Genomic DNA, 23853 nt, shown 5'->3' on the forward strand with positions numbered 1-23853 from the left:
GAGGCAGGGTTATGCTCTGAGCAAGTTTTCTGCTGCGAAACCTTCTGGCATTTATACCTCTTAACTAAACATTGTTGCAGACCAAGTACACCCCTTCATGGTAATGGCATTTCCTAATGGCAGTGGTATCTTTCAGTGTGGCACACTGCAATAATTGTTTAGGAATTGTTTGAGGAACATGACAAAGGCCTTTGAATTCTCCAGGTCTCAATACCAGTGGAACCTCTGGGGGATGTCATGGACAAACCTGTCCGAACCATGGATACCCAACCTCGCAACTTATAGGACTTATAGGACGGATCTGCTGCTAAAGAAACCTAAAGAGGTCTGATGATGAGTGGCTGGTGATACCCTGGGCAGTGTTCTGCTGGGAAACCTCCTGGCATTCATTCCTCTTAACTAAACATCGTTGCTCACCAAGTACACCCCTTCATGGTAATGGTATTCCCTAATGGCAGCTGCCTCCTTCAGCGTGGAGGTCTTTCCAGGTCTCAATCCTAACAGAACATGTGTGGGATGCGGTGGACAAACAAGTCCGATCCATGGAGGCATGGAGCTGCCAGATACCACAGAGGTCTTGTTGAGTCCATGCCTTGACTGGTCAGAGCTTGTTTTAGTGGGAGGGGGCACGAGGGGGACCTACACAAGATTAGGGCAGGTGGTTTTGATGCTATGGTGTTAATTGTTGTATACCAGTGTATAAAGTAAAAAACGGTGTCCTACAAAGCTGGCTTGAGTTAATGTGGAGCTCTGCTTAACACGGCACTGAGCAGACCAAACTTACTTTGTGTTCAGCCCAAGACCTTGCTTAAATGGTGCAACTCAGCCATGAATCCAGCTTTGTAGAATATCCCTCTCCGCTTAAATTCACCATTTAGACATGTCACTCTCACCCGGGCCCCTTTTTTTTTTTTTTTTTTTTTTTACTCGTGGCCAACTAAAACAGAACTGGAGTCAGCACAGCATGTGCGTGTGTTTCGACGATGCCGTAATGCCGCACTCTGTGTTCTGCAGGCATAAATATGTGCGAAGGCTCTTTAACAGCTTTGATGCTCTCAGGGATGCAGTAACCCCCCCCCCACCCCCCCCATCCTATTCCCCTCCCCTCTCCTCTGGCACCTGTCTAAAGGAAAACGTCTTGTCGTTGGGAGTTTTTTTCCCCCGCAGCGTGTGAAACATCACGTCTGGAAAAGCGGTTTGGGCTTGCTGGCGTGAGTTGAGGGGAAAAGGCTTGTTTATGTGTCGGAGACTTTTTCATGGTGTTCTGAAGGACCGAGCCGAGAAGGCGGGACCCGAGACACCTCTCCAACGTCTGCTTTAGGCCTTCATAAACACTTCATAACGCCAGCCATAAACAAATAGGAAGAAAGAACATTTCCATCCTCTGATTTTATGGGACTTGAAAGACGGCCGCAGATAGTCCCCCTCTTGTGCAGAGGGAGAACTGTGTGTCCAAGATGTTCTCATCTGGATTACTCATCACTGAATCCAGCTTTGAGCGCTGGGATCGGGTCACTTTACTCTGAAATGAGCTGCAAAGGCATATTTCAGTTCTGTAGAACTGGGTGCTAATCGCCTTGGCCTGATCAACTAGCAAAAATAAAAAAGGAGAAGAAAGAAAACCCTCCTTTGATTTAGAACTTTCCGTGTGAGTGTGTTTTCAGAAAGAAAGAAAGAGTTGTGAGTACTGGGATTTTGCTTCATATGTGGAGACTACAGATCCTCATATATCTAATACCCCGTTTCAGGACGACAAAGATCGTGGGAATGCCAGAAAATCCAGAATTTTCTAAATCAATCAATCTATCTATCTATCTATCTATCTATCTATAAAAATAGACACGTTTCTATGCAGAAACCTACGTTCCTACTTATGGCTTGCTAGCTATGGGTATGGGTTTGTGATCCCTGCTCTGCTCATGTGTTTGCAGCCTATAAATCACTTTTAGTAAAAAATAATAACAGCTAAAGTTTACCTTATGCAGTCAGTATTCATAGACTATGTAGGCTATATGCTAATATAGTTATCCTTTACTTTTATTATTGCCTATTATTTAATGTTATTCAGATTTGTTGTGTTTGTATTACCATTGATATACCCAGCTAGGTCAGAAAGTTCAGAGAGAGAGGGTGTTCTTTGCATAAAAAATTGCAGCACGGCTTTATCTGTTTAGCAACTACGACCACAGTTTAAAGCAACACTATGGAGAATTGGGAGAATTTCTTGCTCCTGGGCTCCCCCTACAGACAGGTACTGTAATTTGCACTTTAAGTTTTTCTGGACAAGCTGAGAGCTTGCCAGCGTGCCAAACTTGGAGTAGCAACGACTGTGATGCTATTCTCCCTATTCCAGTCAGTGGAGCGTCAGAAGGTAACAGTGCTACATAGTAAGGCTTTAAAGGAACTGTTCAAAAGCCATTAAATACTATATGGACACAAGTTTTGGGACACCTGCTAATTCATTGTTTCTTCTAAATCAATTGTATGAATCCTGCTTTTGTTGGAATGACTCTCGTCACTGGCCAGGGAAGGCTTTTTACTAGATTTTAGAGCACTGCTGTGAGGATTTGATTGCGTTTAGTGACAACATAGTGAGGTCAGGACGTTGGATGCTTAGCCCAACTTCATTTCCAATTCCACAACACATCCCCAACTCTCCAACTCGCCCCAAACTCCCCAACTCATCTCAATAGTATTGAATGGAGCACCATCTTTCCAGAGAGCACAGTTCCACTGCTCCACAGCTCAATGTTCAGGGGCTTTATACCCCTCTAGCCCACGCCTGCCATTATTTCTTTCATTCAGATTTTATGCATATGGTGGTGTTATGTTACAGTATTGCATAATGGCAAAATACTGAATCTCAACCCCTGTATTGTGATACAGCGGTTCTGTGCTCTATACCATATTGTCAAGTACCTCTGATTCACTAATAGTTAGTAAGAGAACAGCAAAACCTGTTGCAGGTTATTTAGCTCTAACAAACTCCTCATTGAACCATCTTTAGCACTCATCTTCTTGATATCACCCCATCATGTCTGCGCCCCCCTCCTCCCTTTGCTGCCTTAATACACGTATGTATTATAACCTCTGACCTTCAGGGGTCAGTATAATGGTTCACTGCTTACACAGTGGGTCACCACTGATTAATATGCGGATGCTGATTGCTGAGTATACACTTGGTGCCCCCTCAAGGACCCATTCAGTGGATTTGGGACACCGCAAAGCCCTCAAGTGCACCAGAAATGGGGGAGGATGGGGGTCATTGTGCTTAGAGGTCGCCCTGAAGGGTACTTCAGTCCGAGATAAAAGTACATGGGAACAGTCTGGAGTCAGCGTTCACAAACTCTGCACTCTAGCACTGAATAGGGAGGCACAGGGCTTTGTGTATACAACTATCTTCAGCCCTCTTATTATCCGGCTACAGGGGGAATTACATAAAACGCAACAGTGAACTGCACTCTTTTTAGAAGACACTTTTAACTCGCAGAGCGTATCACAAAACAAATCTGCCTCATACTAAAAATATTTCTTGCAATTCTTTAAACGTACAGATCCGACCACATGCAACTTCAGGAAGCGTTCAGAGGCCGCAAAGTTTGTCTGCATTGTGTGTGTGTTTAGTCTGAATGGTCAAGTCTGTCTCTGTGAGGCTGGGTGGTCCATGCTAAACTTAGCTACACAACGCTAGGCCATGCTAAACTAAAGTGCTTCAAAAAACAAAGGAGAGGTGCCTGGGATGGCATGAGCTGCGTGGGGCATTGTGTATTGGGTCATGGTGCAAAAGGGTGGGATCTGAAGTTGGTGCGGGTGAAATTATTATTCTGGCCTTGTGTGGACCCTTGAAACATGTGTCCACATATTGTGGAGACTGGACATTGGCACCCCCCTCCTCCCCCGACTACTGCCAGACACTCTCAGGCCATTATTGAGCACCAACCGTTGCCCCCACATGTCCTGCACCACTGGTTCTAGTCAATACTTGTCAATGCTGTTTTGGCCAGTTGACCAAATTGAATTGTAGTGAGGCAGTGAGAAAGAGCTCCTATTGGCTGTTCATGCAAGTGAATAAGCACAGCAAAGCTGATGTTAACGTTTGCAAAAGAAGCAAAAGACACTCTCCATTGGGAACATGCAAAGATTACAATTCTTTCTTAACACTAGAGAGGGGCATTGTAGCCATTTTTGCTGTTTGAATGCCCAGATTTTAAAATTAATAATATTTAAATATGCTGTCCCCTATTAAAAAATAAGCCATAACATTAAAGCCATTGACAGCATTAATAATCAACATTGATTATCTCCACACAAAGGCACCTGTCAAGGTGAAAATAAATGAACAGTCAGTTTTTAAAGTTGATGTATTAAAAGCAGAAATGGATAAGCATAAGGATCTGAGCCACTTTGACAAGGGCCAAATTGCAATGGATCAGGCCAGGTCAGATCATCTCCAAAACAGCAGGTCTTGTGGTCCAGGTGTTCCAAGGCATGCAGTGGTCTGTACCTACCAAAAGTGGTACAAGGTAGGATAGCCGGTGACTTGTGGCAGGGTCATGTTATGTTTGGCTGTTTGGCATCTTGTGTCAATTGCTATGGCCACGTTTTTAAAATATGAATATGCTTCATACCAAGTCAGATACTCTCTTGCTGCTGGCAATCCATGCTGGTTTAGCAGTGATAATGCTAAACAGAAGGCTACACTTTATAGCCTACTGTTATCACTTGACATTATCATGTGGTTACTGATGTTATCATGTGGCCTACTTGCTTTGGGGTTTTGAGGTGCTGTGAGCAATTCTGTTGTTTATCTTCATCCAGCATCTTCTACTGATCTAGAACCCATATCAACACCGATTGATACGCTGATTAGATATACTGACTCTAATTAGGATCGCAGTCAGGGGTAGGTCTCAAATCATACGGCCACTGTGTCTTTTCGGCCCCAAAAGACTATGTGTCTTTCTAAGAATTTAGTTTAAATTGTTCTTAAGAAAAGTTCAAACAGACGATTACCAGAGTTACACCACAGGATTGTTCACAGCTCTGCTCTTTTGATGCATGATGGACCCTGTTGTCTGGTAAATTGAACAAATCCCAAATAAGAAACATTGGTGAATCTTCAGAATCTTCGCAAAACCTGCACCAGTTTCTTCTTAAAACCAGTGAGTGAATAAGTCACACCTCTCAAGAGTGAAGAGCAGTGATCAAAAGATTTCTGAACCACACCAAACATGTTGCGTTAGCGCTAGCATGGATGTACAATAGCACTCACACAGACATACTTCAGAGGTGTTTGTGGGACTGCCAGGTCCTGTTTGGGTTGAGTCAAAAACACCTGATGAACTGCAGCAGTGGCAGAGCGAGAGCCTTAATATGGTCTTGCTGCACTAGAAGAAAGAACGATGAGGTAAGAAAAGGTCAGCTGGAGCTTGACGTGACATGAGAATAGTGCATAAGAATGTCCTGAGACTCTGCAGCCTATATCAGGCCCAGTATGAAGAGGATGACATCGAGAGGCAGAGCAAGAGAGAGAGAGAAACTCACACTAATAATAAACCGTCATCCATCATCCAGACAACAAGCAATTAGCACATTCCACATTGACCAGCTCGCATGCTCCACTCTAACCCCTTTGCTGTGTGTGCTTTGGGAAGAGAGAAGAGCTTATCAAGAGGACATGGGAGGGAGACTGTGTATTTGATTGTGACGGTTTTGATCTAGACCGTCCACATGGCAGCCTGTGGACGGTCATCAACAACACACTCTAGTCTCATCATGAACCCAGCATGGTCAATTGCAGGCAATTTATTAGAAACACTTAGAAACACCTACTCAATCGTGGAAGTATCTAAGCAGCCAATCATGTGGCAGCAGTGCAGGGCATACAATGATGAAGATACAGCTCAGCAGCTTCAGGTAATGTTCACATCAACCATCAGAATGTAATTTTGAGCGTGACATTGTTGTTATTCTCAGACAGGCTGGTTTGAGTATTTCTAGTGCTGCCGATCTCCTGGGATTTTCAGAAGAGCAGTCTCTGGAGTTTACTCTAGAATGGTGTAATAAAGAAAGGAGGTCAATGAGTGGCAGTTCTGGAGTTGATGAAAGGGCTTAGCGGAGAGTGGCCAGGCTGGTTCAAGCTGACAGAAAGGCTACAGGAACTCAGATAAGCACTCTGTACAACTGTGGTGGGCAGAAAAGCTTAGAATGCACAACACATCAAACATTGCAAGCAGATGTATACAGGTGGTAGGGTCAGAATCTGGTGCTAACAGCATGAATCTATGAACCCAACCTGTCTTGTCTCAGCAGTCCAGGCTGATGGAGGTGATATAATGCTCGTTCAGTATGATAATGCATCATGTCCCAAAGTAAAAGTCATCTCAAGAACATGGCAATGAGTTCAGTGAACTTCACTGGCCCTCCCAGTCACAGTATCTGAATCCAGTAGAACACCTTTGGGACGTGGTAGTACAGGGGATAAGCAGCATGACAGCGCTCCTGAAAATATTCAGGAATTACTGACATGACGCAATCATGTCAACATGGACCAGAATCTCAAAAGAATGTTTCCAACATCTGGTGGATTCCATGACATGAAGTAACTGGAGCTGCTTTGAGAGCAAAGCCGGGCCCTGCCCAGTATTAGTATAGCTTTCTCAATATTTCCTAATAAAGTGCTCGGCTAGTGTCAGTATGTATAACACATGTTGAATCAATTTGAACTTGGGAAGGTACTGTGCACTGTGTCTGTGTCTAGGGTTGCCACACCCTATCCTCTTCCTCTATAATAGGATGTGGCAGAGGAACTCTAGTGCGCACTTCATATTCTCCAGCTATCATCTTTCTCTTCTCTTTTTTCATCCTTTCATCCAAATGTCTGCCGCTCTTCAAAGAGAGAATATGCGGGTGGCCACGTGTGGTTTTGGCATCAGTGTCATCACTGGCTATGTATCGTTGCTCTTCTGAAGTGGAGATTAGTGTTCCTCAGGGTTCCTTTGACGACCACTTATCTCTGTCTTTCTCCCCCTCTCTGTCTGCCACAGGACCCGTTGGAGGAGGCTTGTGCTGAGGGCATTAGTGATGAGCATTATCGTTTAGAAGGTAAGATCTTTCTTTCGCTCAAATGTTTACGCATCCTTTCCTTATACAGGCCAAGGAAAGTGACACCTGTATAAACACCTGGGCTGGGGCATCACATACACTATATGTCCAAATGTTTGTGGACGCCCTTTCTAATGAATGCATCAGTTACTTTAAATTGCACCCATTGCTAACACAGAGGTGCAAATGCATACACACTGCAGCTCCCTGTAGAGAAGTATTGCCAATAGAATAGGACTCTCTGTAGCAGATGAACATGAACTTATTGGCACTATGTCTAATGCCACGGCGTGGGCTAGAGGGGTATAAAGCCCCCCAGCATTGGGCTGTGGAGCAGTGGAACTGTGTTCTCTGGAATGGATGAGGTGGGGTGATGATCATTAACAACCAAATTAGCACCGCAGTGCTCCAAAATCTAGTAGAAGACCTTCCCGGGACAGTAGAGATAGCTACTCCAACAACAGGAACAACAGAAACTTTTTTTAAAATACTTTTCATTCCGGAAGAAACACAGAGTAAGCAGGTGTCCCAATACTTATGTCCATATAGTATATTTAGTATCCATTTGCTTCCATTTCTGCTCTCTCTCTCTTTCTCTCCTTCTTCCTCTGCTCTGCCCGTGTGTCACCAGGTAGTGCGGTTCCAATTTTTCTGTGTTCTTTGTGATTTGACCCCTGGGCCTGAAAGAAGTGGAGCTCTCGCGCTCTAACTCTCTGGTGTAGCCTCTCGGCTGGAAAAGAGCAGAGAGGTCACCCGGGGCACTCCCGGAACGAGGGGCGGAAGGTCCCTACGTTAAGCCCTCTGGAGATTTCCCACGCGTGATTGGTTGGGTGTGGTTTGTTTGTACGGCCATAAGGTCTTTTGAGGTCACGAGCGAGGGCTTCACAATCATTACACACATAAGCCTGTCTTTAGATTGCACTCAATTGTGATTGGCCCGGTTGTAGTTGTGCGGTATCCAAGGTCAGTCACGGGGGGATGTGATTGGTGGAGAGGAAGCTGAGGTTTACGATGGGTCAGTGGTATCTTTGTGAAGTGAGCTTACTCTGTCTGAGGGAGCTGTACTGAGGTTTCAAAGCTCACTTCACCATGTGCTGCCATTATCTCTACAAGATAATGATAATCACTGTCATAAGCCCATGTTTATCCAAAATAAATCCAATTTACAGTTGTATCAGGTTACAGAGGTAGATGAACTTACCCCAGGACTCTGCTCTCCTTAATTTCTTTGTTTGTTGTCTATGTTAAAGTAATGATATTTTATTTCAGGTCACTTTGGGCCATTTCTGGTGTAGTTTTCACTGTGCGAATGATGATATACAGTACTTACTATAGCTACACACAGCTCAGATGAACCTTAACCTTGAGTTTGAAGACGCAGTTGCACAGGTGAGGAGGATACACAATGATGAGTTCAATGAAAAGTTCTAGTTGTCAGTAGTCACGACTGTCTGTTACCATACCACAGCCTAAGACAGAGCTGTGATTGGTGGAGAGAGCCAAATTAGAGCAAAGGGCGAATTAAATTTAATCGCATTGTCACCTTCTAAAAAATCACGCTAGGCTTCATAGGTATACACGTGTTTTAAATATGTTTCTGACGTGTGAATAAAACCAGTAAATATATATTTGCAAGCACTGTTACTATTTAAATAATGCAGGCAGGAGGTGCGAAAATAGACTGTTGGCGGGGTGTAAGATAGCAATGAGCATCGCGATGCACCTTGTGCAGTGTATAAGTTAGGGCCCTAATTAAATAAATGTAATTGGTAGGTAATTGTGCTTGTTTAAATACAAAATGCAGATCATTTTGAGGATCAGAAACTAAAAGTCATCTGCTAGTAGATGGCTAAAAACAGTTACATAGTTATTTATTTATTTATTTATTTATTCTCAGCCAAAATGTTCTGCTTTTCTGTTTCTGTGGCCAAAATTTCCATTACATTTTCATATTACTGGTATTACTGACCCGTGGGGCAGCAGAGTTATGCCGCTGGGAGGCACTCAATGTCCATTCTCGGTACACCTTCACTACAGCAGCTCGTTAGCTGTAGAAGAAAAAGCGAGGAGATGGAGTCAGAGACAGGAGTGGGAAAGAAGTTACAGAGAAAGAAGAAGGAGCGTAGGTGAGTGCGGGAGAAACGAGAAAGGGAGCACGAGAGAAATGGTAGGTGACAGTGTAAACTCTACACACTCTCCTCTGCCTGTGGCTATAGGATGATCCTCCACACATCCGCAACATTTGGGGATTAAAAGAGAGCCAGGCAAGCAAAATAAGAGTTCTTCTGAAACTTCTGAGACTTCAGAGAAGGCTGGAACTCTTCCTTCCTTAAGATGTATGCGAGGAGCTCCATGTGTGCGTGTGTGTGTGTGCGGTCTCCACATTCGCCTTCACCTAGACACACATACATGTCACTGATCTTGAAGCGATAATGAGATGTGTCTAGTAGAGTGTAAATACTGCCGACTAGTTCGCTGGCAGCTTCCAAACTCCTCTCTGGTACTTTTTAGGCAGCGTACGAAGTTGTGTGTGACTGACTGTATCTGTGCCTGTAACCATGTATGAGTGTGTATGTGTGCTTGCAAGCTTGTATGCTTGCGTGTGTGTTACTGTGCTACTGTAACCCCTCCAGGCCACTCATTACCCCTCCAGATAAGTATCTCTGAAGCATTGCGGACCAGGCCGGCGAGCAGATTTTTGCCCTCGCTCACAATGTTGCCTTTGAGTATCTAGCCCTGATCAAAAGCCCAGAGCCGCTGCTATTTCCCTGAAAAAAAAAGAAGTCTGTAAAAGCTCCCTGGGACGATTCCTTTCATTCTCTGGCGCTTTTCTTTCTCTTTTTTTTTATCACCCTCTCTCTTCTCTCTGCCGAGGGACAGGACAGGTCCTCTTTGATCTGAGCAGATCAGCAGAAGGGTGGGGGGGGGGGGGGGGGTGTATGGGGAGCGAGAGCAAGAGAGAGAGACACTGTTGTGTCTGCCGATCCCTTTGGCTCGCACAACAAACACTGTTTTAGATTTGACTTTGCTTAATTAATTAGAGATTCTGTTTAACAGACGGACTGATCCTTGGCCAAAAGGTTTGAGAATGGAACTTCAAAGCGTGGGGATTGGGGGCAGGAGGGAGGATTTAGCCTGCAGGACACAGGCTGGCGTGGAGCGCAGCGGCCTCCTCCCTGCTCGGCGTTAGATCCGCTGCTGCCGTCTGCAACATCTCCCGTGCAAATCGGGGGACACAAACGGCACAGATGCGAAATTTAAGACTGTCGTTTTCGGATGCGGGATTTTAATTTAAACGTTCCCCCAAACTTTAAGCGAATTACGGGAGTCTGTTCAAGGCCTTGCAGATGAATCAGTGCTTTATCAACTACTGTTTCACATTGATTTTTAAAAGTTAATATCTCAACCTGGCTTCATGCAGTATAAGACGGGTCTGGCTCACTGTCTGCGGCTTCTTCAGTGGAAGGGACTGAATCTTTATTAGCAGCTCTCGGTAGAGCAGTTTTGACAGCCATGGCTGTAGCCCTAACAGTTTGTGGTCCATTTAAATGGTCCACTAGCTGAAGTCCATTCATGAGCTCTGTAGTCGGTGTGTAACTGTCCTGAGAGGCCATAGTGGCTACTCACTAGTAATAAATTTCTGTTATCAGTGAGAGTGATCATGATCTAAGTTCATTAGTTGTCAGTTTACATGTGTGGAAAACTTTGGCATTCACTGAGAGAGTTGGACATCAGTGCATAACTCCTTTAAAGAGGAGATATTATAAAAGAGACTCAATTTTCAGTACTTCTGCACCGGGGTATCTGGAGTGCCCCACCAACACACACACACTGCAAAAGAAGACAACCCTGTCAGTTTGCTGTGGGCTGCCCAGGTCAGAAAGCATGAGAGCATTCAACATACTGTTCAGCTTCTTATAGCACAAGCTGTCTCATTAAAATGTTTATTTACGTAAAATTGTTTATGTACATTCATCCTGATTTGAGTAGCTGGAAACCTAAAGACAGAAAGGCAGGGGCTTCAGACTACAGCTGGAGTGTGTGAAGTAAACAGTAGTTAATGCAAATGGGAACAAATGAGAATAAACTTACAGTGCCTATAAAGTATTCACCTCTAGGAAATTGTCCCCTTTTAGTGCTTTTATATGTGGCATCATAGTTCATATAGTAATGTTTTTGCTAAGACAAGGATTTACGAAAACGGATTTCTACAAATTAATGTTAATTAAATATTTTTTTGTATCCATCCCCTGATTTTTAACCTTTTCTCTTAGTTGAGTGCAGTGTTCTTTGTCGTCATGATGTATTTGTACTCGCAGCACTTGCCTGGACCACTGTTGAATTAGGGCAGTCACTTTAACATTGACATGACTTTCCTGTATGTGTTCTGCCTCTGCAGTAGCCCTGCCCCCTGAGAAGATTGACAGCTGCAGTGCCGAAGAGAAGATGCAGGAGAGAGAGAGTGCTGCTCCCACTGGCCCACACAAACAGTTACAGTTTGAGGTGACAATATGAGAACAAACACACACACTCTTTCTCAAATCTTTCTCAGGATGGCTCATTGTTCTCCTGGCAGTGGCAGCATTTTGAACAGAGAGATAGTCCACCTCTGATCTGAACAAGCAATTACATATTGATATGAGATTATTGATCATTAACCAGACTGATTCTTGATCAGGAGCTGGAGTGTGCTGTTTCGGTCGAGGAGGACAACAGGCAGGAGTGGACGTTTACGCTGTATGACTTTGACAACAACGGCAAGGTCACGAGAGAGGTAAGTGTGCCTCTTACACACACACACACACATAGGCTTGTCACGAGGCGACAGGTGGTTCGAGACAACACTCAATCAAGACATTCCAATCAAACCAACCATTCAGTAGAAGTTATTTATCCTTAGGAGATGTTTCTGAGAAGATCAGTTATTAGATGATCCACGAGAAGAAGCAAACACGGAAAGCACAAGTTTCTGACGGGCGATCAAAAAAGAAAAGTTGGGACCCACAGCCGTGCAAGTCCTTGTAGACCACCTAAACTGTCATCACCTCAACCATCATATAAACAGCACTTAAATCTTTCATCTCTGAGGGAGGAGAAAATCAAGCTCCACCCTCACTTCAGATAAGGAAACATCTACAGATGTTTGTTGCTATTCTTCCACTGTGAAAAGCTGACTCGACGCTGTGGGTCCAAAAAGATGTGGAGATCATCAAGAAAAGAAGAGAAGAACAGAGAAGAACAAGAAGAAGATTTGATCAAAGTGCTGAAGCTCTTGCTGTTCTGAGAACAACGCACTGACAAGTCCCAACCTCAACATTGTTGAATGTATTTGGGTTTACTTGGATGGTGGCAAGCAGAAAATGCATTGGAGGTGTGGACAAAAGTCCCTGTAGATTTCAGCAGAAAAAAAACTGAAAGCAAGAAAGCGCTCCTAAAAGAACAGTAGCTGCAATAAAGGTTCCTGTATAATTCTGTATACTTTTCGGTTAAGTATAGTTTTCCATTTTTCCTGAGGCTGACAAATGACTAACTTGTACTTAATAGCTGTTTTGGTTAGAAATTAAATAAATAAAAGCCACTTTCTGGCATTTGCTCTGTACTGAATATAATATATGTAGAGAAATATTGGGTGTTTGGCTGGTATTTTTGTTTTCAAAAAAGAGGATACTGGGGACACACGAGTATCCACTGTAGGTACTGTAGGACATTGAGGCCTAAATTGTATGTTTAAATGAAAGGGGATGATGTGGTCTTATAGCCTATTACAGCTATTTCCCAATTAACATGCCCAGGAGGCATCTGTATGAGTAGCCCAATTGGGAACCAGAAAGTTTCGTCCACAGGTTCCATGTTGGTCCCACATATGCATGCCAACCAGGCTTCTACCAGGGTCAGTGATGGGACCAGGAGGGATTAAACATGGGCCCCATCTGGGTTGTACATTGCACATAGCCTAGATAGGACATATGTGAGATTTGGGTGGGCTGTAACGATGGTGCCTAGTAACAACACATGTACAAACCCACTCAAAGCCTACCCCCACCCATGTGAGCCCCACATGAGCATATTGGCTGGGTTATTGGTCTTGCTAATTGAGTAAACGTTTATGTATTAATGTACAGTAACGTACTGTAGTTGCATGGTTCCCGACATCACTTGTAGTGTGATGTTGGCCTGTTGTATCAGAGCTGGGGATCCACGCTTTCTTCCGAAAGCTGGTGGCTGGCTTTACAATCTCTTGGTCTTCATCTCTTTCAGGACATCACGAGTTTGCTGCACACTATCTACGAGGTGGTGGACGCCTCAGTGAACCACTCGCCCAGCAGTAGCAAAACCCTCCGGGTGAAACTGTCCGTCGCACCCGACGCCAGCCAGCGATGGAAGAACTGCACTCAGACCAACGCAGGTAGAAACAGAGAGTCGGTTAGGCAGAGTTAAACCATCTGAAAGCACGAGAAAAGAGCACAATTGAGAAGTGTATGAAAGAAAGACGCACCTGACAGTGGTGTGGAGCCTTCAAAGCTTGACTGGCTTTCGTACATCAGAACAGCTTGTGACAGCCCTCAGCTGAGCTCTCTCCTCTCCTCCATTTCATTTCAGTGTGGAAACTAAAAGACGGCTGCATTTAGCTTAATTTCCGGAATGTGTGACATGATGAACAAGAGGAATGAGGCTGGAAAAAAGGGGGATGAAAAGACAACGTGTGTGTGAGCATGTGTGTGTTTGTTTACGAGCTGTCATTTGAACTATTTATATGCATTGTGTGTTTGAAAGCGTCTGCCTTTGAAAGTAGATGCAGACTTCACACCGCATCAGATCCCTCCACATTAATGAACTCTTGTGTGTGTGTGTGTGAGTGTGTGTGTGTGTGTGTGTGTGTTTAGCTTTATATGAGCCCCCTCAGTTGAAAATAGAATAAATGAAGCATTGTTGTTTTTTCCTCTTTTATAAATCTTCAAAGTAGGAGGCATGGAACAGAGGTTTGTTTCTTTCTTTGGTGGGTCGGTGTGTGTGTGTACGCATGTGTGTCAATGCACACATGCATGTGTGTGGTGCTGAGGAGCACAGAAGTTTTTCTGCCTCATCTCTTTCTCTTCTTCTCTTTCTATGTCTCTGTCTCTATCACTTACTCTCGCTCTCTCTATTTTCTCTGTCCTTTCTCAATGTCACTCTCTCTTCTTCTGTATCCTCTCTTCCGCCTTTCTCTATCTTCTCTACCCCTCTCTCTCTTTCTCTATCTTCTTCTCTCTCCTCTCTCTTTCTCTATCTTCTTCTCTCTCCTCCCTCTTTCTCTATCTTCTCTACCCCTCTCTCTCTTTCTCTATCTTCTTCTCTCTCCTCTCTCTTTCTCTATCTTCTTCTCGCTCTTCCCCCTTTCTCTATCTTCTCTACCCCTCTCTCTCTTTCTCTATCTTCTTCTCTCTCCTCTCTCTTTCTCTATCTTCTTCTCGCTCTTCCCCCTTTCTCTATCTTTTCTACCCCTCTCTCTCTTTCTCTGTCTTCTTCCCTCTCCTCCCTCTTTCTCTATCTTCTCTACCCCTCTCTCTTTCTCTTCTTCTTCTTGCTCTTCCCCCTTTCTCTATCTTCTCTACCCTCTCTCTCTTTCTCTATCTTCTTCTCTTCTCCCCCTTTCTCTGTCTTTTCTACCCCTCTCTCTCTCTTCTTCTTCTCTCTCCTCCCCCTTTCTCTATCTTCTTTTCTCTCCTCCCCCTTTCTCTATCTTCTTCTCTCTCCTCCACCTTTCTCTGTCTTTTCTACCCCTCTCTCTCTTCTTCTCTCTTCCCCCCTTTCTCTAGCTTCTTCTCTCTCTTCTCCCCCTTTTTCTACCTTCTTCTCTCTCTTCCCCCTTTCTCTATCTTTTCTACCCCTCTCTCTCTTTCTCTGTCTTCTTCCCTCTCCTCCCTCTTTCTCTATCTTCTCTACCCCTCTCTCTTTCTCTTCTTCTCTCTCCTCCCCCTTTCTGTCTTTTCTACCCCTCTCTCTCTTTCTCTTCTTTTCTCTTTCTCTTTCTCTCTCTCTATCTCTTAGTCTTTATCACTCTCTCTATCACTTTTTTGTCTCTTTATATTCCTCTGTCCTGTCTATGTTTTATTTTCCCTCTCTCTTCTCTCTTTCTCTTGCTACCCTCTCTCTATTCCAACCCATCTTTTACTCTCTCCTACTGTATTGCTCTGTATCTTCCTGTCTCTAGCTCTATCCTATTTCCCTCTTTCTAGACCTTCGTTTCCCCTCTCTCTCTCTATCTTCTCTATCTTTGCCTCTCTCATTCTCTCTTAATCCTGTAAATCCTTTCTCTTACTCTCTGCCCTCTCTCTATCATCTCTTCATATTTTCCCTCCTTTCCCCTCTCTTTCATCTTCTCTCATGCTCTATCCCTCTTTCTCATCCTCTATCTTCTCTCTATGCTCTCTCCCTCTTTCTCATGCTCTATCTTCTCTCTATGCTCTCCCTTTTTCTATCTCTCTCTCTCTCTCTCTATATATATATATATATATATATAATATTATATTTATCAATCTGTCTCTACCTCTCTCTTTCTCTCTCAGACACACCACACCCCAGACTCAAGGGAGAAAAGTGCTTTGAGGAGCCCAAGAGCTCGGAAAAGAAGTCCAGAGCCATTCTGAGGTATCGAGCTTCATCATTTCCTTCTGATCAGAAACTACACAGCTGCTAAACTCAGAACTGCTGTGTTCAGCGTGTCAGTGAATCCACATTAAACAATACATGAGACATGAAGATCTGTGCAGATAAAGAGTACACAGAACGAAAGAATAGGAACAGAAGATGATCATTAACATCAAGAACAATGCAAAAACACAGCACCAGGTTCCAGCAGATCGTCTACTGAAGTCCTAAAATAGATTTAAATCAGGAAATGTGTAAAAATGTCAAAATCTAAGATGATGCCTAAAGCTCAGGTTGAAGAGAATCATTGTGCATGAGAACTAGAGGACGGCAAACACACTGGAAAGAATAGAAAGATGCAAGACAGCCTACAGAACCTGAATAATATAACATAGTTTTAACACTGTGACAAAAACTCATGCGCCCGCTCAGTGTGATGTGCTGTTAGCAAGCTGAAGAGCATTTTCAGATTAATGGAGCATCCACAGCACTGTTCAGAACCTTAAGGGTACATTTTTAACAACAGAGCATTTAGTTAAAGATTTCTGACCTCTAAAAGTTCAGAGAAATTAAGGTGTCCTTCACTGTCCGTGACCATGTGCGGGTGTGGCTGTTGTTGTAGGCGTCACCATAGTGATCACCACACGCAGCAAGGCTGCCAGAGGCACTGTGTGGACGAAAACCTGGAGAGGAGGAACCATTACCTGGACCTGGCCGGCATTGAGAACTACACCTCGCGCTTTGGAACAGGTGAGACCAGATTACAGTTTTGGTCTGTCATAAAACATAGCTTGTTTGTGCAAGATGTCTCAACAAAGACTTCATCCATTCATTTAGTTATGATAAGGATTTATCTCATACTTTCCTTTTGCTTCACCTGAAAAAATATTAATTGTATGTAGTTCCCCACATGGTATAGTAAGTTGACCTATCACAGAATATTATATTATCGCTTCCTGTAAATAAAGAGGGATAACTAAGGTCCGCTTCTATATCAGCTAATTCCAATTTCCGAATTTGCAGAATTACACAAACAAATATCCAATTAATGCATTATATCACAAATTGTTAAGAGCAGACACTGAAAGACACTCAAAAAATATATAATTATATTTATATAATATAATATAATATATTATATTATATATATATTATTAGTCTCTAAGGGTCTGCTATATCTGATATTGATATATCAAATTGTTTGTGGACACCCCTTCTAATAAATATATTTACAGATGTGCAAAGGTACACACATATCTGGTCTAGTCTAGAACTGTGTTCTCTGGAATTATGGTGCTCCATCCAATACTTTGGATTGGGGATGGGGTGGGTGGTGATCATCCAACATCCTGCCATCACTAACCCTGCTCTTGTTGCTGAATGCAATCAAATCCTCACAGCAATGCTCTAAAATCTAGTAGAAAGCTGGCACTGGACAGGAAAGACAGTTACTCCAACAAAAGCAGGATAAACATTTTTTTAATTGCCTTGATTTTAGAAGAAGCAATGAATAAGCAGTTGTCCCAATACTTTTGTTGATAGAGTGTATTGTAAAAATATATTTTCAAATACACAATTATTGTGAATTACACAATGTATTTTAAATGAATTATATAACAAGTGCATGGATGGAGCTATGGATCTCCTACAAATTTTGTTAGTGTGCTTTACTGTCTCCATTACAATCATAACTAATTACTGATTGAATGGTTCCACTTTTGTAAAACAATCTTCGTTATATTGGAGCAGAATATATATTTATTTAAGTTTTTTGGCATAAAGGTGTGACAACAAAGTAAATAATCAGAATATAGTTATACTTTAATGCTGTTGTATGGGATATTACTGTATAATCTAATGTAATAAAATAAAACCATCTGGTCTTCCAGCGGCGCCCACCACTGAGCCGCCCAAACCCGACCAAAACGGCGCCCGCTCGTCAAATCAGGCCCGCTCCCGCTCTCATGAGCCAGAGAACGGCCACGTCTACCCCTCCTCTTCCCATCACCGCCGATCGCACACCATCTCCACGGAAACTCCCGCTGTGCAGGACGGTCTGTGTCCCCGCCCCCGAGCCCTGGACTCCTCCCGGCACACGCACGGCTTCCGCTCACCCAAACCCCATCATCGCACTCCCCCAGCCCATGCTTCTTCCAGCAGGGTAATGAAGAGAGGCGCCCCACCTCCTACCGCCCTGCCCGTTCAGGCCGGACCCCATCAGAGCTCGGGACCCTACCGGCGGCACAAGCAGCGACCCAAAGAGGGGGCACCCACGTCTCGGGCGCTGGGGCCGGGCTTGACCACTGGACCCGTGGTGGAGAAGGAGCAGGTGAGGGAGCTGCCCAGCATGGTGCTGTACGAGGGAGGTCTGGCGCAGGTGGTGCAGCGGCATGAGCACCACCACCATCACGAGCACCATTACCATTATCACCACTTTTACCAGTCCTGAGGAGCACCACTGGTGGCCAAAAGCAGCAGGAGGAACAAGTGAAGGAACTAACCCCCGTAGTAGGCCTGGAATACCATGGCTGAGCCAAGACTGATAGACAGGGTTCACCATGCTAAAGTGGCCAACCATGCTTTTTAATATATGTGTGAGTGATTGCGCAATGCTTGGACGGCAAGGAGGTCTGGACAGATTAACAGACTCGGAAAGGGCTATGTTTCGTTCTTTTCTCATCCCTTGTCCTCCGTGTCCTTCTTGCTGCCCCTCTTTCTGTCTGTGTGAAGCTGAGGCCTCCAAAAAGGGTCACAACTGTTAAATGAAGGATTGTGAACTATGAAGGAAAGGGAGCAGTTACGCAAAATCCTCCTAATCTGTGTGCATGTCTGTATGAATGCTTAGTACCAGTGAAAAGTTTGGACACACCTGGTTAAATGTAAGAACAGATTTACTTTAGCAGGTTTTTCTGTTTAATGCATGGGTCAGTGTAAATTATTTTATAGTAGGCTTGAGTCGATAGGAGATAGTATCGTGAATCTGTAAGAGTGGTCAAGCTCGCTAAACAGATAAAGCTAAACTGCAGCTCTGCACACACAGGAAATCTAGCCACAGGAATCCATGATTGATTTTTGTCATTTAGCAAAGACTCTTATCCAGAACAACTTCCAAAAAGTCTTTGCTATCTAGTGTGAACAGATTAACGAGTACGCTAAACTCTCAGTTTACATACATTTAGAGGATTAAACTGGGTGTTGATACTATCGTCAATCTGCGATGGCTAGGCGGACTACAGTGTAACTGCACTCAATCTCAGGCCTATTTAATGTCTCATATTTCGTAGTTATTTGTTTTTGTGTTCAGTATTATTTGAAAATGTGAAACAAAAGTAAATACAAGACAAACTTTACTATAAGAAGGTGTGCCCAAACTTTTAACCATGAATGTGTGTGTGTGTGCGTGTGTGTGTATGTGTGTGTGTGTGTGTGTGTGTGTGTGTGTGCACCGTACACACGTTTCCCGATTGCCTAAAGTGTCTTTGTTGACACCAGCCCTGTGTTATTGCCACTTGATAACCACTTGAAAAGCACTTCTGGTGCGGCTTCCATTCGGAACACTTTGCCAGTGGACAAACGGATCAGACCCAGTTTATCCCTTCATGCAATACCAGACTCGACTTCAGAGAGAAACAAACAAACAAACAAACAGCCGTGCATTGTGAAGAATGCACAGTGAAGAAGAACGCAAAAATCATAATCTGCTGCTACCTCTAGTATTATTATAATAATTGTTGGGTAAAAAAACGCCTTTTTTCTTTCTTTTTTTTTTCTAATATGCTACCGATCTACAGTTATGTTGTTTTTTAAAAGCGCAACCATATTCTCCACAGACTGGACGTGTTTAAAAAACAAAACAAAACTACAAAAAAACAGAACTGTGCTGACAACATTGTAAGCTTTATTAATGTGATATTTTTATTTGTTCTGTAAAGCATTTTTTGTTCTTCCTCTGCCTGAGATTTAAGCATTAAGTGTTTATTTTTGTTTGTTTTTTGTAAAGACCACTAAGTATGACAGATTTGTGGCGCATTCAAGTGTAGTAAATGACTATATACAGTGTGTGTATATATATATATATATATATATATATATATATATATATATATATATATACAAGAAATAGTTGGAGAGTGAGGTTGAGAAGCTTCCCTTTTAAGAAAATGATTTAAAATGAAATTAGACAAGTGTGGATGTGGGTGTGCGTGTGCGTGTGTGTGTGTGTGTGTGTGTGTGTGTGTGTGTGCGAGTGCATGCCAGCTGTCTCATTCCTAAGGTGCAGGATGACAGTAATGGCGGCCCGCAGTCTCCCCTCTATCCATAACTCACCAATGTCTAATGCCTACTGTCAGAAGAGCTAGTCAGTGAGTGTGTGTGTGTGTGTGTGTGTGTGTGTATAAGAGAGAGAGAGAGAGTGAGAGAGAGAGAACACACTACTGTTCACAAGTTTGGAATGTTTCTATTCTGGCGAGGGGTTATTAAATGATACACACTTTACTGTAATTATTTATTACCAATACGTTACACATGGTGTCTGCCTCCATCTTCAACCACTACTGAGAAACCTGAGAAGCAGTAGTACGCAAAAGTTTGGACACTCTTTTGAAAATAATGTTATGAAATCTTCTACAGGATACATACTGTAATATGAGTTATTAGTAATATACACATTTTTTTTATGAAAGCTGAACATATTAAAACTGCCAGAGCCTTAAATAAACATTTCACCAATTAAACTAAAACTGAATTGTATTAAAATCCCCTGAAGGGGGTGTGAGTTAATTTATACCTAAAACATCAATAAGATATTGATTGATCATGACTTTATATAGCTTTCTACTGCTCTGTTCATCACATTAGAATCATAAGCCCACACCAATCAGCCACAACATTAATACCACCTTCTTGTTTCTACACTCACTGTTCACTGTTTATCAGCTCCACTTACCATATAGGAGCACTGTATGATTCTATATAATTCCAGACTGCCGTCCATCTGTTTCTCTGCACACTTTGTTAACCTCCTTTCACCCTGTTCTTCAGTGATCAAGACCCCACAGGACCACCACAAAGCAGGTAGTATTTGGGTGATGGGTCATTCTCAGCACTGCAGTGACACTCACATGGTGGTGGTGCGTGTTGTAGTGTGTGTTGCACTAGTACGAATGGATCAGACACAGCAGTGCTGCTGGAGTTTTTAAACACTGGAGTGTCCACTCACTGTCCACTCTATTAGACACTTCTCCCTAGTTGGTCCACCTCATAGATGTACATTTAGAGACGGAAGCTCATCTGTTGCCGCAGTTTGTGTTGGTCATCCTCTAGTCCTTCATTAGTAGTCACAGGACACTGACCACAGGCTGAGTATTTCTGGTTGGTGGACTGTTCTCACTCCAGCAGCACCACTGTGTCTGATCCAATGGAACCTGTGCAACACACAAGAGCACACAACCAGTTACTGCAGTGCTGAGAATGACCCACCACCCAAATAACACCTGCCCTGTGGTGGTCAGTCCTGTGAGGTCCAGAACAGGGTGAAAGGAGGTTAACAGAGTATGCAGAGAAACAGATGGACTACAGTCTGTGATTGTAGAACTACACAGTGCTCCTATATGGTAGTGGAGCTGATAAAATGGAGGGTAGGAACAAGGAGGAGGTGTTGATATGATGACACTGGATGGTCGGTGTATTTACATGAATACTGGTGTATTTTTGATGAAATCATTGATTTGTCCAAATAATTAAAAATATAGATTTTTCGGTATTAAAAGTCAAGGTAAAACAATTTTATTGACATTTTGGAGGATTTCTACATTACATTCATGATGTAATGATGTCAAAAGTAAAACAAATGTGGTAAAAATGGACATGAATGGACATATAACAGCTATACTGTGATATTTATATTTAGCAGTTAACTCAGTGTTTTCATGATATCTACACTAAAACACATATAACGATCGAGTGGTCCTGCCACTATGACCCCAGGACCGCTGGTTCGACTCCCGGGTCATGCTGCCTGCCATCAGCAGCCAGAGCCTGAGAAGTACAATTGACCTTGCTCTGGTGGGTAGATGGGCCTCTCTCTCTCTCTCTCTCTCTCTCTCTCCCCACATCATTTCAGCCCAATGCTGGCCGGCACAGACGTCGGCTAGCTGATACATCAGAACTTGTTAACTTGGTTGCTCATGTGTCAGTCCTCACCCTCCCAGTGTCTGCAGCATTACATGTGATAATGAGTGGGTTGGGTGATTCGCTATCTAATATGCAGGAGAACAAAATAGGTAAAAAAAATCTGAAAAGAAAAAAAGAAAAGCATATTGTATATATTTATACAATATCATGATTCAGATCAAATATTAAATGGTTATAATGGTTATATTAAATTGTAAATACATATAAAAAGATTTTAATAAGCTAACATCCTCACACATTTCACATAATCAGTAGAAAAAAAAAGATGTAATGTGAAGAATGATGAACAGAGCTGTAGATTATTATTAACCACTAAGGAAGCTGTGCGACGTCAAGAATGGTGTTATGATAAAGTAAATCTGCGGGATTAGTTGCTCCCAAAATAATTAGAATATAGAGTAAAACATACCCCCTCCTGTGATTCCAAACTTGTGTGTAAGTGTGTGTGCTTTGACACTCCAGGTGTGTGGGAGAGTGTGTATATAATGAGTTTAGCAGTATGATAGTAGAAAAGCGTTTTGGCCTTTAAAGCCTTTTCTTTCACTTCACCCCCCAACCCCCCGACCTCTGTCTCAGTAAAATGTAGCATGTCCATCTGGCACCCTTAACACTGAGCCCTAGCGAGAGAGTATGGTGTCTGTGGGGGTGGGCACAGCTGCACCCAGCACAGAAAGCATTCAGCTCAGCGCTCACAGGTGGTCCGCCGTGTAGTGGAGGAACCTCCAGAAAAAAGTCATTAAGAAATGAGTTACGGCACACACTGCAAATGACTGTCAGATTCGGCATGAGGAGCAAAGTAACAAACACACACACTCACACACACACATTCACACACACACACACACACACACACAGTTTCAGGGTGGTCTCATTAAAACTAATGTACCATAGAGTTTTTCTTTCAACTGCTCTCTCTCTCTCTCTCTCTCTCTCTCTCTCTCTCTCTAGTATAGCTGTGCCTCCCCTTAACATGTATATGAATAAGATTAATGATACCATGTGCTACTGCAGTGTGTATGTGAACGCGATAACGAAGGAGGTTTTGAGTGTTTTCTCGCCCAGTTTGTACTGAGGGGAATCCTCCAGACGTTTGGGAAGCAATACATTATTTTTTATTAATATATTATTATTATAATCATTATTATTATATTCCAATGTACTTCAGAAATCATTCTCCATAACCCTGCACTGAGCTTTGTGCACACTCTGACCTGTTTCAGTATTTCCAGGTATTTCCTTTACTTAATGTTCACTCAGTCGTGTTAGCTATGCCGTTGAGTGTAAATAGACAGACAGAAGGTAAGCCCTGCATCTACCAGAAGGAATATACGCTATTTATCTTCACTCTAAGACCCATCACTTATCTTCTTTTCTGCCTGCTCCATCTGTGTACCTGATGCCTCCTGCTGAGAGAGTGTGTGCGGTTAGATTAACTAACACACACTCCATCGCAGCAAGGAGCTTGTGTATTGATTAAAACCCAGAATTAGCTGTTCTGACCACACCCACACTCTAGAACAGTCCATTCGCCTCTTTTATTAATAAGTTCTCACGCCTATATTTAGTTTATAGAGATGGACGTAATTCATTGCTTTATTTATTTGATAGCGGGTCTGTGCCAAGAGAACTACACTTTCATTAAAGTTCGATATTCCATATCAGCCCAATTTGTTCAGATTCTTTTATGAATATTAAAGTGTGTGTGTGTGTAAGTGTATGTTTTATTAAACTATTTCAGGAAAAGTCTTTTTAAAGGCTTTTAAACATATATATATATATATATATATATATATATATATATATATATATATATATATTAGCTTTGATTTCTATACACTGTCACCACTGTCATTATGAAAGCCGAGCACCCATCAGCCATAACATTAACACCACCTGCCTAATATTGTGTAGGTCCCCCTTGTGCTGCCA

The 23853-nt window shown here is 42.9% G+C and overlaps 1 protein-coding gene across 3 annotated transcripts in view; it reads left to right on the forward strand.

Moving 5' to 3' along the window:
• nkd1 (NKD inhibitor of WNT signaling pathway 1) overlaps positions 1-21252 on the forward strand; it is a 44359-nt gene extending 23107 nt beyond the window's left edge. For all 3 annotated transcript variants that reach the window (XM_072671218.1, XM_072671219.1, XM_072671220.1), the window contains 7 exons: positions 7047-7104; positions 11504-11607; positions 11783-11878; positions 13363-13510; positions 15651-15732; positions 16355-16482; positions 17622-21252. In XM_072671218.1, the coding sequence (XP_072527319.1) occupies positions 7047-7104; positions 11504-11607; positions 11783-11878; positions 13363-13510; positions 15651-15732; positions 16355-16482; positions 17622-18181 (1176 nt within the window). In that variant the 3' untranslated portion in view covers positions 18182-21252. The remainder of the gene's footprint in view (positions 1-7046; positions 7105-11503; positions 11608-11782; positions 11879-13362; positions 13511-15650; positions 15733-16354; positions 16483-17621) is intronic.
• Positions 21253-23853: the final 2601 nt, after the last annotated feature.

This window comes from Salminus brasiliensis, chromosome 25 (genome assembly GCF_030463535.1).
Source record: "Salminus brasiliensis chromosome 25, fSalBra1.hap2, whole genome shotgun sequence".
In the NCBI taxonomy this organism is placed as follows: Eukaryota; Metazoa; Chordata; class Actinopteri; order Characiformes; family Bryconidae; genus Salminus; species Salminus brasiliensis.